Source organism: Meriones unguiculatus, chromosome X, assembly GCF_030254825.1.
Source record: "Meriones unguiculatus strain TT.TT164.6M chromosome X, Bangor_MerUng_6.1, whole genome shotgun sequence".
In the NCBI taxonomy this organism is placed as follows: Eukaryota; Metazoa; Chordata; class Mammalia; order Rodentia; family Muridae; genus Meriones; species Meriones unguiculatus.
In genome coordinates, this window is record NC_083369.1 from 36,673,173 (window position 1) to 36,688,443 (window position 15,271).

The 15,271-nt window shown below is 37.1% G+C and overlaps 1 protein-coding gene and 1 non-coding gene across 9 annotated transcripts in view; both read left to right on the forward strand.

Annotated features, from left to right (window-relative positions):
- Pfkfb1 (6-phosphofructo-2-kinase/fructose-2,6-biphosphatase 1) overlaps positions 1-15,271 on the forward strand; it is a 59,202-nt gene that overhangs the window by 4,352 nt on the left and 39,579 nt on the right. For 2 of the 8 annotated variants that reach the window (XR_009588462.1, XR_009588461.1), the window contains exon 1: positions 1,761-2,192. The exons of 2 other annotated variants lie outside the window; for them this stretch is intronic. Coding sequence is in view for 3 of the 6 variants with exons in the window: in XM_060375249.1 (XP_060231232.1) it covers positions 2,096-2,192 (97 nt within the window). In the remaining 3 variants the exon portion in view is untranslated. Of the gene's footprint in view, positions 1-1,760; positions 2,193-4,550; positions 4,581-15,271 lie in introns of those variants that run through there. 4 more of the 8 variants (XM_060375249.1, XM_060375246.1, XM_060375244.1 and 1 more) reach the window with 4 other exon arrangements.
- Positions 10,251-10,380, forward strand: LOC132650232 (small nucleolar RNA SNORA17). Its single transcript, XR_009588612.1, has one exon. It is a non-coding gene; the product is annotated as a small nucleolar RNA SNORA17 (small nucleolar RNA).

Below are 15,271 nucleotides of genomic sequence, written 5' to 3' on the forward strand. Positions count from 1 at the left end.
CTCCCTTTTCCCACTAGTCTGTACTCAGTTTTTTATCAACATCTTTTCAGTTTGGCAAATAAGTGAGAGCATGTGGTATTTGAAATTTTATGCCAGACTTAGTTAGCAGAAACCTGGAAATGAGTTTACCTATTCAAATTAGTTCTCAGGAACTCTACAATATAAATGTTAATCCTGTGTCATAATCTCATGAAAAACTTATAAATTACTTGGGGGAAAAGATGAACCATTTACTGAAATGAGTTTTCCTTTTCTAATTGATTCTCAGGAACTCTGCAGTATAAATGTTAGCCCTGTGTCATAATCTCATGATAGAACTTACAAATTACTTGGGGAAAAAAGATGAATTCACAAAGAAAACAAGTGTTGAATAATATATATTCAATATTCGCCAGGTTTCTCCACGTGTGTCAGTACAGCTTGGATCTTCACTAACACTGAGGGAATGGTCACTGCTATCATTCCCAAATGAAAAAGCAAAACAAAACAGAAAACAATTGAGACACTGAAAAGTTAAGTCTTCTGCTTCTTGATTTCTCAGATCCAGCAATGGGTAGAAGTGAGATTCCACCCAGACAGTGTGGCTCCACATTACATTGTTCTCAATTGCTCTGAACCATTGCTTCAGTAGGCTCGTTGAGATAGGTAGGCTTTGATGTTAAAAGTCTTGTGTGATGAATGCACAGCAACTGGAGTGACTCTAACCCTTGTATAGACTAAGGTTCTGAGGAGATATTTTTGGGAAGCTTCTTCAAAGACAAAGTAGAGCTGGGAGCATTTGAGGGCAGGGGCTGGAGATTTCTTTTCCTAAGAGATCGTCCTTCTGTAGTCCAGCTTTATGGAAGAAAGTTGAGCTTCCTAATACCCAATCACTGGAGGACTCTTGGGGGTGGGAAGGTTACAAAGAATGAAGTAAAAGGGCACTTGGACATCTTCCAGGCAAGTTGTGTAGTTGCACGAATTCTACAGATTAAGTCTCAAAATAACCAGGGGATGGCAAGAAGAGTGGGGCCAAGTGAAGGGGAGACGTGTGGAAGAGATGGCCCTGTAGATTTGTGCTGTTTACATAGAGGTCTTTGCCGCTTGTTCCTCATGCTCTCCTCAGTGCAGTTTCCTCTCTTCTAAGCCCCCATCCCAAAACCTTGTCTTGAAGAGCTTTAGCCGGGGAGTTGGATTAGATTGTGATACTTTTATTGCTGGGTCATCTCATAGCTTTGGCAGCCATGTGAGCTGCACTTACTTATCGGCTCTCTGCCCAGCAATGGCTGCAACTCATTCCTATTCCTAAGGTGTCAGATTTACTCTGATTTATTTAACCTTGGCTGGAAAGAGTATAAAGATGATCAGATAGTGCCAATCTCTTTGTAGTACCCAAGAGAGCTCGTTTTAAAAGGGAGAGATCCCATGGAGAAGCAGGCAGCAGACTCCAGGGAAAGACAGTTTTGCAATGCCTTGTTGAATCGGGTGACCAGTGAGGTAGTGAAAGTCTTCTTCCAGTTTGGGCCTTTTATTGCTAGCGCAAAACATTGCATTTTGGATTAGAAACATTGTTTGTGTTTTTGTTTTGGAGGGCCGTGTAATTTTGTTGTGAATCTGTTTCTGAGTTGGAGCTTAACACTCTAATTAGACCTGTTCTTTTTTATTTCAAAGCTTAGACCTATCTCCATCACCTTTGCCATGCCACACAACACAGGATGTAAGCACATGATCTTTGGTCTTTTATTTGCATACTCTACTAGTCCTGCCTTCATTGGCAGGAAGTAACTGGCCAGATCTGGGCTGTCTCGCTGGCTGCCTTCCTTGCTGGGCTCCAACTTATCTTTTATGTACATAGCCTGTGGATTTCAGAGGCCTCTGCTGACTTCTGCCTGGCCCCTGGCTCTCAGCATCCACGTTCCCACTTGTATATACAGGAGCAGAAGGAAAAGAGGGAGCTGGAGATCGTTTGTGAGAGATTCAGAAGCCCAGTGCATCCCTCTGTTTCAGCCCTGCTTATTTGCTGCTGTGGTCACGGCAACAAAAAGAACAGCTAGGAATATAGGAAGTGAGGTCCAATACCTTGTGGACAGTGGTATCATTAATTGCAACGTCTAAGATGTCTCAAGAGATGGGAGAGCTCACTCAAACCAGGTTACAGAAGATCTGGATTCCACACAGCAGCAGTAGCAGCAGGCTGCAACGGCGAAGGGGCTGTAAGTGGGGGTTTACGTTTGTGGGTGGTAGTGGTAGGTGGGTCTAGAAGAATAAATGGTGCACCCCATCCACTCACCCTCACATAGAAGTTGGAATAGATAAGAAATTGAATGAAATAGCTAGAACATAACAAAAGACTAATATGAGAAAGCGTAAGGAAGTAAGAGAGAAAGGCACATAGAGAAAACAAAGAATGAGGATTAGATAAAGAGAACCGAAGCTACAGGGAGCCCTGATTAAGGGCTGTGCCCCTTTAATTGAGAGCTTGTTGAGAATGCTTGTCTGGAATGTGAGGGCTCTGGTATAGTGCCACCTGGGAATATTTAATTTTGGCTTATATGAAAGATCTGGATATGGGTCTTGTTTAATTTATGCCGGGTGAAATAAGGTGATGGTTCCTTGGCATCATGTTTCAGACGATAGGTGCTGAGTCTACAACATGACCATGTAACTTGTCAGCATTGCCCTTTCTCTTTCACAATCCTTTTAAAAATAAGTCTGTACCTGCCTGGGCTGGAAACGATAATACTTGATCTTGACATTTATAACAGTCTTGCCATTCTGAGGAGTTGAGGGAAAAGACAGTATCACAAAGTCCAGTCTGCCAGTGTATTGTTCAATTTGAAATTTTAAGGAGGAGCAGGGGCAAATGGAACATAGGCAAAGCTTATAAATAGGCTTGAAACTGAAGTATACAATTTCTCATGGATAAGCAAGGATAATCGTGCAACAAGGTATTTCCAGCCCAGCTTGAGAGACCAGAAGGGGGCTATAGATAAGACATCTGTGGACCGCAGGACAGCTCAAGCAGTAGCTGAGGAAGCTGTTAGACTCTTGAAATGCTAGAGGAGGGTGGGCCTTAGGCATTCTGGGAGTAATACTTCATCATAGCAGTTCTAAAAAGATGGAGGATATTAAGTTAGTGCATATGATAAAGGATGTGTTTAGAAGAAACAGAGTGGAAGACAAAATCCATCATCCTATTCTCCATCGTTCTCTCCATCAGCAATCCTAATTACTCATCTAGAGATGGAGGCGTCTGGATGACATAGAACATTATTCCTCCCTTACCCATCCAGCCACTCTTGAGCCTTTTGGGTTTAGCTGACAAGTAGTGATGCCATTCTGTATACATAGGTCCTCCAGAGTGAAAGCCTTATATTCTTGAGAAATCTGCCTTTCAAGTTGGAGAAACCATATACATTAATGATCTTGCAATCATATAGAAGGTACAAAAAAGAGCTGGTCATGACCAATAAATACTCAGGAGGCAGATTCAGAAGGATTTTCTCCAAGTTTGAGAGTTACTCTTAGCTACACAGTAGGTTCTCATCCAGCCAGGGTTATATAGCAAGACTCGGTCGGAAATGCAGTACAAGAACAATCCTTCCCACAAAACAAAACAAAAAAAAGTGTTTATTTTAATTTTGAGTTCCACATTCTTTAATTGTGCATAAGAGTAATAGTTACCATATACAAGGCTGTATAGCATTCAGTCCCACCTCCTGACTTTGTAAACTTAGGCAAGCCTATTAACCTTTTTGCTTCTGTTCCCTCACCTGTAAACTGATGTTGCTAACAGTACTGTTGAAAAGATTAGATAAACTGAAGTGGGTTACATGCTTAGAAGTCTAAGTCACTCTTTCCTTCTAGCATCCTGTCTGAAAGATAGAATCAAGAATTTTGTTCTAACTGTTAAATATATAACCATGTATAAAGTGCTTGGATAGCTATATACTCTTTGCTTATCTAACGTTATATTTATATGAGCTACCCATATTATTGTTGGGTGTATTCATAGCTTGCTTATTTTTTCTTGCTGTGTGCGATCACATTTTGTGATTATCTGTGGGTATATATCTTACTACTGATGAACATTTAGGTGATTCTGAAATTTTAGCTTTAAACAATGGTGCAGAGGACATGCTTATACCTTTATCTTGGTAGAGTCAGTCCTTCCATCTTGCCATTCTTATGGAATGTCTTGGCATTCTTGGCCTACTGCTTTTCTTCATGAATTTTTGGAATTATCTTTCCAAGTTATACATACAGAGAGACAATATTTTTAAGGACTTGATTGTAATCACAGTTTCTAAATCAATATGGGGAGAATAACCATCCTGTGATATTTAAATTTCCTTGAACATGATATATCACTTCACAATTTTTGGCTTTTTTTCGTGTTATTTGGAGTGATATTTTATAATTTATTATGCATATATTTATTCTACAAAGGATATGTATATCATTTTAATGAGTTCTTGCTTATTTTAATTGTTGCTATAAGCAGTATTTTGTAGAAAATTGTGTCTTACAGAAAGATTCTATTTTCCATGTTGCTGTTTTCTGGTTTTGATGTCAAGGTTATACTAACATCATGCAATGAGGTAAGAACTATTTTCTTTCATTCCATCTCTGACAGAGTTTGTCCCAGAACTATCTGTTCCTCAAATATTTGGCAGAACTTCCAGATCAAACAGTCTAGTCCTAGTGTGTCTTTTAAGCCTTTTAACTATTACAGTTTCTTTGAAAGTTATGGATTTTTATTTGTTTGTTTGTTTGCTACTTGTACTTATACCAGACTTGCTAACTTATGATTTTCTGGGAATTTTCTATTTCAGACATTTTCAAGTTTTATTTAAAGTTTGTAAGTGCATCTTTAAAAGCTCTGTTGTCTTGTTTTTTCCTTAGGTTCACTTATTTTTTTATTAAAAAAAAACATTCCCCACACACACAGTATATTCTCTAACAGCATTGTTCACTTGTACCTTTGTTTTAGTCCCTTGACATATCTTGTGACTAGTTGATCAGTTTTCTGGTTCTTCTAAAAAAGTCATCTTTGGGTTTTGTTTTGATTTTTTTTTTTTAAGCTTTGGGTTTTTGTTGTGGTTGTTCTGTTGTATCTTTTTTTTTTCTAAATTTTTTATAGTAGCCATTCATATCTTACGCTCTTTAAATATTTTTTAACATTAGTTGCTAGGCGTCATCTCATTTATTTTCAAGCCGTCTTCTTTTCTGGTCTACAATTCGCCTACCAAACAGGGCTTGTGTTCTATATATGCATAAATCCTTATAGACATTTGATGTATAGACACTCCATAGATTTGCTTACTCTGTCACTTACCCAGTTTCCCTCATTGTCTCAGTCTTTATTCTAGGACTGCTAGGACCCTACTGATTGTCATGTGGCAGCTAAGAGGTTAATGCTTGGAACAGTAGGACAGCTCTTGTACTTAGTACCAGCCCTTCAGCCAGCTTCTGTTTAGATAGGTCACTGTCAAGGCCATGTCCACTCAAATTTCATTCCTACCAGAAAACAAACTTTGTATGATCCTAAGTCCTTGAAATCCACTTTATGGGGCCTTTGGTGACCATTTTCTGAGCACTGGAAAAGAACATATATTTTACATTTGTGTTGCGTTTATTTTAATTATGTCTTGCTTGTTAATCTGACTAAAATGTACCAATAGTCTGCTGGAGTTTGGATTGCCTATCATTGTGGAAAATGTGTTAAAGTCTTCTAATAATTTTGCTAGTTTTGACAGCTTGTTACAAATAAATTTAGAGTGGCCATACTTTTGGTAATATCAAATAGTTTGTTATTGTTGTCATATTGCATTACAATTTCATTTTCTTTTGATATTAGTATATCTACACTCAATTTACTAAGTTTAATATTTGCCTAACAAATTTCATTTAAAAATTTAAAAATTTGTTTTGTTTTACTTGAGACAGTATCTCTCTTATTATGTAGCTGTGGCTGTCCTGGAACATGCTATGTTGACCAAGCTAGTCTTGAACTCACAGAGATTTACGTCCTTCTCCCTCCCAAATGCTGGGATTAAAGGCATATTCCATCACACACAGCAAATTTTTTTTTCATAGCGAAACAATTCATGTAACATAAAACTCACAGTCTTGAAGAATACAAGAGACTGATTTTGAACATATTCATATGATTGTACAACCATCATCACTAATTTGATTAATATGTATTTAAAATTAAGAGGAACCTTGGAGGATTGGGGGATTATGGGATGAATATGGTAACAATGCATTGTATGTGTGTATGAAAGTCTCTGAATAAAAATATTTTTATATCAAGTAAGATATAATTGACTCATAGCTGTATATATTTATGGGAGACAACATGGTATTTCAATACATGTATGTAGTGTGAATTATTAGATTAAGGTAACTAGTCTATTCATCAACTCAGATATTTATCATGTATTTGTTTTGAGAACATCTAAAATACTCTCTACTAGTTATTTTGAAATTCATTATAAGAAAAAGAAACTTTATACTCTTTAGGGTACTTTCCCATTTCACCCTTCCCTCCACCCTGGTACCTACTAACCTACTCTCCCATTTCAATGGCTTAGTATTTGAGACATTCCATAGAAATGGAAACATTGACCGTGTGGCCTTTAGTGTTTGATCTGGTTTGTTGTGCTTAATGTTTCCATGGTTAATATATGTTGTATCATGTTTATAACTTTTTATAGTCAAATATTATCTTATTATATGGACATACCACTTTCTATACATATGTTCATAAAGTGATCATCAGCAGTTTGGTTGTTGCCACTTTTGGCTACTCTGAATAATGCTTTCATGAACATTCATGTACAAGTTTTTTATGGACATAAATTTTTATTTCACTTAGGAGTAGAATTCTTGAATCATACAGAATTTGTTGATAGCATTCTGAGTAAACATCTGCAAAATTGTGTTTTTTTTAAAGTGAGTTTGACAGAGGTAGACACATCTCAGGTTTGAAGCCAGCCTGGCCTACAAAGTGGGTTCCAGGAAAGCCAGGGCTGTTATACAGAGAAACTGTCTCAAAAACAAACAAACAAACAAAAAAAAAGTGACCTCATAATATTATTTCCCAAAACAACATACAAGGGTTTCAGATTTTCCATATCCTCATGGACATTTATATTATTATGTTATATTATTATATACTTTCTGGAAAAATATGTACCCTCTCTTTGTGAGTTGTATTTGTATAATGACTAGTGACTTTAAAAAAAATCTTTTCATGTGCTTATTGGCCATTTGTGTAATTTCCTTGGAGAAAAGTCTATGTAGATTCTTTTTCTTTGCCCATTTTAATTTAATTAGATTATTTGTCCTTGAATTATTTGTAAGAGTTTCTTTTTTTAGAATTAAAAAAAATATATGTGTTTGTATGTATTTGCATAGAAAAGTAAGAAGACAACTTGTTATGTTGTTTGCTCCTTCTACCATGTGAGCCCCTGGAATAAAACTTAGGTCTTGAGGTTTAGTGGCAAGTGCCTTTACTGGCTAAACCATCTGTTTATCTTTGACACAGGGTCTCACACTGTATCCCAAACTAGGGTGAGACTTGTAGAAATCCCCCTGCCTCCGCGTGCAAACACTAAGATTTGTAAGTGCTTTAAGTACTAAATACTAGTGTCTTATCCAAAATATGATTAATAAAATTTATTTTCATTCTATGGATTTCTTCTCTTTTTAGTTTTTTCCCTTCTTTTCTTCCTTTTTTCCTCCCTTCCATCTTTCCTTCCTCTTTCTCTTCCTTTCTTTTTCCTTTTTAAGACAAGGTGTTACAGCATCCTGGCTTTGAACTAGCTAAAGTTGTCCTTGAACTTCTCATCTATCTGCTTCTACCTCCTAATTTATACTGAAAAGAAAAATATGGGCCACCCTACCGAATTTATGTGTTGCTAGGGATAGAGTATTAGAGTTTTATCATCTTAGGCAAATACTTCCCTAACTGAGCTACATCTCTACCTGTGAGTTTTCTTTTCACTTTTTTGTGGAGGTGGGGGTGGGTGGGTAGGTTCTTATTAAATAGCCTGGTCTGTTCTAGAACTCAGGATCCTTCTGCCTTAGCCTCTGTATTTCTAGTATAAAAGATGGGACTCTTCATGTGTGGTTTTGCTTTCTTTTTCTCTTTCCTGTTTTGTTTGTTTGTTTGGTTTTTTTCAATTTAATGTGATAAGAGATCTTCTAGTCCAGGCTTGCCTTGAATTCCTCATCCTTTGGTCTCTACATTCCTGGTGCTGAGTTCACAGGTATGCTCCACCATGCCTGGCTCTTACAGTGTATTTTGAGATATAAACATTTTTAATTATGAACAGTATAGTAGCAGAAGGATCACAGGGTAGAGGGCAGACTTGGCTATATAGCATCAGGTCAGTCCTGGTTGCAATACCTTATCTCTACAATGCAATTGTTTTACTTTGATAAGTCTTTCCTTGCTAGTGATTTAAGTATCATTTTTATGAAACTTGTCTAATTCAATGCTGCAAAGATTTATGCCTAGGTTTTACTGTAGGCGGTTTGTAGTTTTGGTTCTTATATTTAAGTGTTTGGCACATTTTGAAATCATTTTGTCATGTGGTATGAAACAGTAACATAACTTGATTTTGTCTTTACATTTGAATATCGGGTCATCCCAACTTCATTTATTGAAAAGACTTCTTTCCATATTGAATTACCATGACACCATTAATGAAGTTTATTTGTCCATAAATTAAAGGGCTTTCTAGGCTTTTAATTATACTCAGCCACCATTAGTTACAGTCTTCATTACTATATTACTGACACATAATAAAATTTGCATATAATAAATTTTGAAACTTTAAAACATGAGTCCTTTAACTTTGTTCTTCTTGGGTACCTTACATCTTTTGCATTTTTATATGTATTTTGGGGATAGATTGGTCTTTTTATGCATAGGGGCTGCATTCAATCTGTAGATCAGCCTGGGAATACTGACATCTTAAGAATATTAAGTCTTTGCTTTATAAGATGTTTCATTTACTTAGGTTGTTTTTAATTTCTTTGTAATTTTTAAAATATACTTTTATGTTTATATATTTAAATTTATGTCAGTATAAATGGAATTGGTTTTCTTAATTTTAATTTATTTTCTCATTGTTACACTTAAAGGTTTTTTTTTTTGAGATTATAATTATATCACTTCCTTCCACCTTTTACTCTCTTCAACTGCCCCACCATATACCCCTACTTGCCCTTGTTCAAATTAATGGCCCCTTTTCTCATTAGTTATTGTTACTTGCATATGTGTGTATATAGCCCCAGTTTTAAAACATACAATTATCTTGTCCATCATTAAATCTATGAAAAATAAGTGTTTTGCCTTTATTAAGTCCTTTTCCAACTCTCTTTCTTTTTTATATAGATCCAGATTTCTGAGCTTTATTATTTCCTCTTTGTCTAAAGAGCCTTCAGTGTTGATTATAGGGCAGTTCTGTTAACACTGAATTGATTTTAACAACGTATTGCTAAGAGCCAGGCATGGTGGTGCATGCATGTAATCCCAGCATTCAGGGAGATGGAGGCGGTCATGTTACTGTGACTTCGGGGCCAGTCTAGTCTACAAAACAAGTCCAAGACAGCTGAGATCCCTGTCTTGAAAAACCAAACCAAAACAATAACAACAAAAACATATTGCTGAACATGGAATTTCTAGTTTCTAGGTTTTTGTTTTTGTTTTCTTTTTAATTCCATTCCAAAACTGGCTTTTGGTTTCTGGTAAGTCTGTGAAATCTCCAACATTGTAGATTAGGTCCTTTTCCTACTGTCTTTATGACCTCCTTTAAAATTATCTTCTTGCCTTGCTTTTCATGAAATTAGTTATAATTATAGTTGCCAGAGAATGAAAATTTGTTTAGTGACTTATTTTGGACTTCTCTTTTGGTCACATTTCAGAGTGAGTCTCTTTTCTCTCTTCTATCTTTCCAAGTTGTAATCACTGTTACAAGTACTGAATGTTTTTTAGCACATTCCTGGGGTTTAGGGGCAGAGGACTGTTAAAATTAAATAATTGATTAGCACAGTGGGCCTGTATCTTGCAGCTGTGACCATCGTCAGTATTTCTCTCCCTTCTCTGGCCAAAGCATCCCAGTCTATTTTTTTAAAGCTCTCTTTCTCATTGACTATGGACGTTAATTTCTTTTTCCTCAGGTGAGGCTTGAAGACTGTAATGGGATGGTATGGGGCAAATTTCTCTTCTCTAGCTGTTCAAAGTGCCAACATTACCTGCCTCTAGAGTTGCAGGTGTGGCTGCTGTGTCACATCTGTGTCAGTGGGTGGCAGAGAGAAAAAAAGGCTACATCTGAGCTCAGTGTTCTGACTTATGAACATCTGAAGGATTAGTAGCCTAACATTCCCTGAAGAAATTGAGCCTGAGACCACCAGCCTAGGGCCAGGGGGTCCTGAGAGGAAACTAGTCTGAGACTACCGCCAGTCCAGCGGTAGTCTGTATATGATGTATATTTTTTGTATATAATATTTCCATCAGACAAATTTTCAGAGCTTTTCCACAAATATTATTTAGACCTATCTTCTGCGTATACTACCTAGTGTTCTTTCTGGGTCTTAGATAGAAGTCTTTAAGGTAGTTGAGTTAACAAAGTTGGTATGCTAATTAGGATCAAATCACTTGCAAGTCATAAGTACACTCTTTCTTCCTCCTCTTCTTCTTCTCCTCTTCTCCTTTTCTTCCTCCTCCTCCTCCTCTTCTTCTTCAACAGGGTTTCTCTGTGTAGTCTTGGCTGTCCTGGGCTCACTTTGTAGACCAGGCTGGCCTCAAACTCACAGAGATCCACCTGCCTCTGTCTTCCTGAGGGATTATAGGCATGCACCACCACACTCGGCATATCTTTCTTCTTTTGTTTCTTTTCAGTGCTTTCCAATTTCTTTGGCTACCATTTCTTTCCTCTTTTAGGAAACTATTCACTGTAATGGTTGTACTCCTTCTAGTAACAATGTAGACAGAGAGAAAAGAGGAAAAACTCCTATGAATTCTGCTTGTGCCCTGTTGACACTATCTCAAACTCCAGAAATGTTCTCATCCCACAGGGTTTTGATTCCTCTAAACTCCCATACTAGGTCCCTTCTATGTCTGAGTCACCTTTGTTATTGATTCTTTCACTATAGAACCAAAGATGTATAGTAAATTAAAACCCAAGGGAGGCTGGTATGTAGCTCAATAATGGAACACTTGCTTTAAGTCCAATCTTTAGTACCTACGCACTCCCAAACCCTCAAAGGATTTATCCCATTGTCTCTGAACTTTAGTTCTATTTTCTGTTTCTTCATAAAAAAAAAAATTATGTGTTTTATTCATACAAAGCTATGGGTTTCTTAATGATTTTCATGCGTGTATGTCATCTTATTTCCACTTCTCAAGCCCAAACTGTAAGCTTTATTCTATGGCTCACTTTGTCCATTAAATAATGTTCATTTCTGGTTTTCATGTGGTAGTGAATTCAGGCTCAGGATACTGAAGGCAATGAAATAATGTTGATTTTGCAACTCTCTAGGTGTTTCTGCTTATTGATTTCTTTAAATTTAGTTATTTATTTGGGGGTAAAATGAGTACGATGGTCTGTATGTGGAAGTCAAACAACATCTAGTGAGAGTCAGTTCTTTCCACCTACCATGTGGCTTCCAAGGATTGTATTCAGGAATGAATGTAGGTCAGGAATGAACTTGAACTTTATTCAACCTGCTCACCAGCCTGTTTGTTTGAGATGGGGTTTCACTGGATAGCCCAGGATAGTCTCAAGAATAGAAATATTTTCTGTTCATTATATTTGCTTTTGCTATTTCCTCTTCATAGTATAGATTCACTTTTCTCCATTATGTCTTCAAATATTTCTTCTGCCCAATTCTTTCTTCCATTTGTAATATTAAATACACATATATTGCATTGCCTATTCACATATATTTGCTTTTTGTTTATTTCCCTACCCTTTCTTATTATATTTAACTGGTAAAAACTTACAATAGGCATGGTGATGCACACCTTTAACCTCATCACTTGTGAGGCATCACTCTGTGAGCTTGAGACTAGCCTGATCTATAATAGTAGGTTCTAAGACAGACAGGGCTATGTATCCTGTCTCAAACAACAATAATCATTTTAAATAAAAATTGCCCATATTTATGGGGTGCCAGAAATTAGCCATCACAGGACACGGACTTCATGATTTTATTCAGAATCTTAAAAGGTGGCTTCTGTAGAAGTTGACAGTAGAAAGGTGGTTGTCAAGGACTGAAGAAAGAAAGGAAGAGCAATGGTTTAATGTTGATTTATGTGTATTAAATTCTGTTTAGGTATGAATAAGTTCTAGTGTAGTGTTACACTGTAATGGTACTATATGTCATAATTACTACATTTTATTTTAACATTTATTTTTAACATGTATTTTGAATATTTATAAACAAAAATGGGTCTTGAAGCTGCTAGGCAAGTACTTAATTACTGAATTATATCCCTAGCCCTATATTACATTTTTCAAAGATAGAATAAAGGATTTTAAAATATTTCATCTATTTTTAAATGTTCTAATTTATTTTTATTTGTGTTTTGCCTGCGTGTATGTAATATATGTGTATTTACTACCTGTGTGTGTGCACTATCTACAAAGGCTATAGGGTACTGGATCTCCCAGAACTGGAGTTAAAAATAGTTGATCTTTACTCTGGGTGCTGGGAAATGAACCTATAAGAACATTCAGTACTCTTTTTTTAATTTTAATTTTTATTAATTACACTTTATTCACTTTGTATCCTCTCTGTAGCTCCCTCCCTCATTCCCTCCCAATCCCACCTTCCCTCTCCCTTCTCCACTGATGCCCCTCCCTCAGTCCACTGATCAAGGAGATCTTCCTCTCCTTCCTTCTGATCCTAGTCTATCAGGAGTAGCTGTATTGTCTTCCTCTGTGGCCTGGTAAGGCTGCTCCCCACTCGGGGTGAGGTGATCAAATAGCAGGCCAATCAGTTCATGTCAGAGACAGCCCCTGTCACCATTACTATGGAACCCACTTGGGCACTGAACTGCCATGGGCTACATCTGTGCATGGGTTCTAGGTTATCTCCATGAATGGTCCTTGCTTGGAGTATCAGTCTCAGAAAAGACCCCTGGGCCCAGATTTCTTGGTTCTGTTGCTCTCCTTGTGGAGCTCCTGTCCCCTCCACTTCTTTCTATTACCCCCTTCTTTCATAAGATTCCCTGTATTCTGCCCAAAGTATGGCTATTAGTCTCAGCATCTGCTTGGGTAGTCTGCAGGGGAGATCCTTTCCGAGGCCCTCTATTGTAGGCTACTGTCCTGTTCCCTGTTTTCTCCCTCTTTTGATGTCCATTCTCTTTGCCTTTTGAATGGGGACTGAGTATCTTAGCCATTCAGTACTCTTAACTATTGCTCAATCAATTCCTCCAGCCCCTAATTTTTATTATTTTTTATTTTTAATTAAAATATTTTATACAGCATATGCTGATCATATTCTCTCCCCTTCTCAATTTCCTAGATCCTTCCCACCCAACTTCATGTTATATCTTAAAAAAGAAGAAGAAAGTCAGGGAAGAAAACACAAAAAACAATGTAAACAGACGAACACAAAAGAAAACTAATAAGACAAAAACAAAACAAAAAGCATGTGCATACATCCACACACAAAACAAGTAAACAAAAACATGAAGTTTGTTTTCTGTTGGCCAATTACTTCTGCACCTAGGACCTGCCCTGGAATGTGCTTGATATATATGCCCAGTGATACTCCTTTGGAGAAAACTGATCAACTGTAAATAGCTTCTGGGCTAGGGGTGGGAATTTGTGTTCACTTCTCCATCTCATTACTGAGATTTTGGTCTGGCTTATACCTGTTTGAGTCTGGTGGCCTTCTGTCACAGTCTCTGTAAGTTCCTATGTGCATCAGCCTTGTTGTGTCTGTTGTGACTTCTTTGGAGTCACCCATCACTTTTGACTCTTAGGACCTTTCTACTTCCTCTTCCATATAGATTCCTGAGGCTTGAGGGTAGAGGTTTAATGAAGATATATCATTTAAGACTGAGTGCTCTAAAGTCTCTCATACTCTGCTAAATGTCCAGTTGTGGATCTTTTTGCTAATTACTATCTGCTGCAAGAAGCTTCTTCGATTTGGGTTGAGTGATGATTTGCTCTGTGGGTATAGCAATATGTCATTTGGATTTATCTTATGGCTATGTTCCTTTAGTAAAACAATAGGTTTACCATTAGACCCATGACCTATCTAGTCTCAGGTTCTCAGACACTTTAATAATGCCATATAGTCCTTCTAATGGAGTGGGCCTTAAATCCAATCAAAAAGTGGTTTGTTATTCCCATAACATTTGTGCAACTATTGCATTAGTATATCTTGCAGGCAGTTCTCTATTATAGGTCACAGATTTGTAGCTGAGTAATAATTGATTACTTTTCTCCTCTTATCATGGCAGAGTACTTTCTGGTACCATGAAAACTAATCAGGAGGGGTGAAGCTGGTAGGCACCAGCTTGATTTCTCAATGTTTCAGTGACATAAGTACAATCAGGTTATGGAGAGTAAACAATAGCCTTGGCAATGGCCTGTGATATTTGGGAGTTTCTGTGGTACTCCTTTGGCTAATGACTCAACAAGATGTAACCCATTCCTGGCACTGGAGGCTTTACTTGGTGGCATAAAATGTGTAGTTGGGGTGTTGTCTCCCCCATTATATGGTGACTCCATTTAAATTCCCTTTATATATGTATAAATTTTATGAAGTTTCTACAGTAGTAGTTTCCATGTGGATTTTCAAGAAGCCTTTACCACCTTATCCCTCCTTTACCCTGCTCTCCTCATTTAATTCTTTAACTCTAGTTTCCTCTTTATCCCCTTCATAATACTATACCCTAGATTGCTCCTTTGTGGGAGATGCCTTTCTCCCTCCTAGTTTCTTACCAAGTACCTAGCATCTGTTGGTTTTGTTTTGTTTTGTTTTTCATTAAAAAGGACACACAAAGACACACAGCCACACGACAACTAAAGCTTACAATCTAACATCCACATATAAGAAAAAACATGAAATGTCTGTCTTTTGCAATCTGGGTTACCTCATTCAGGATAACTTCTCTAGCTCCACCCATTTACCTGCAAATTTCATAATTTCATTTATCAGCTGATGATACTCCATTGTGTAATTGTACCAGTATACATTATCCATTCATCGGTTGATGGACATCTAGGACATTTCCAATTTATGGCTATTATGAGGG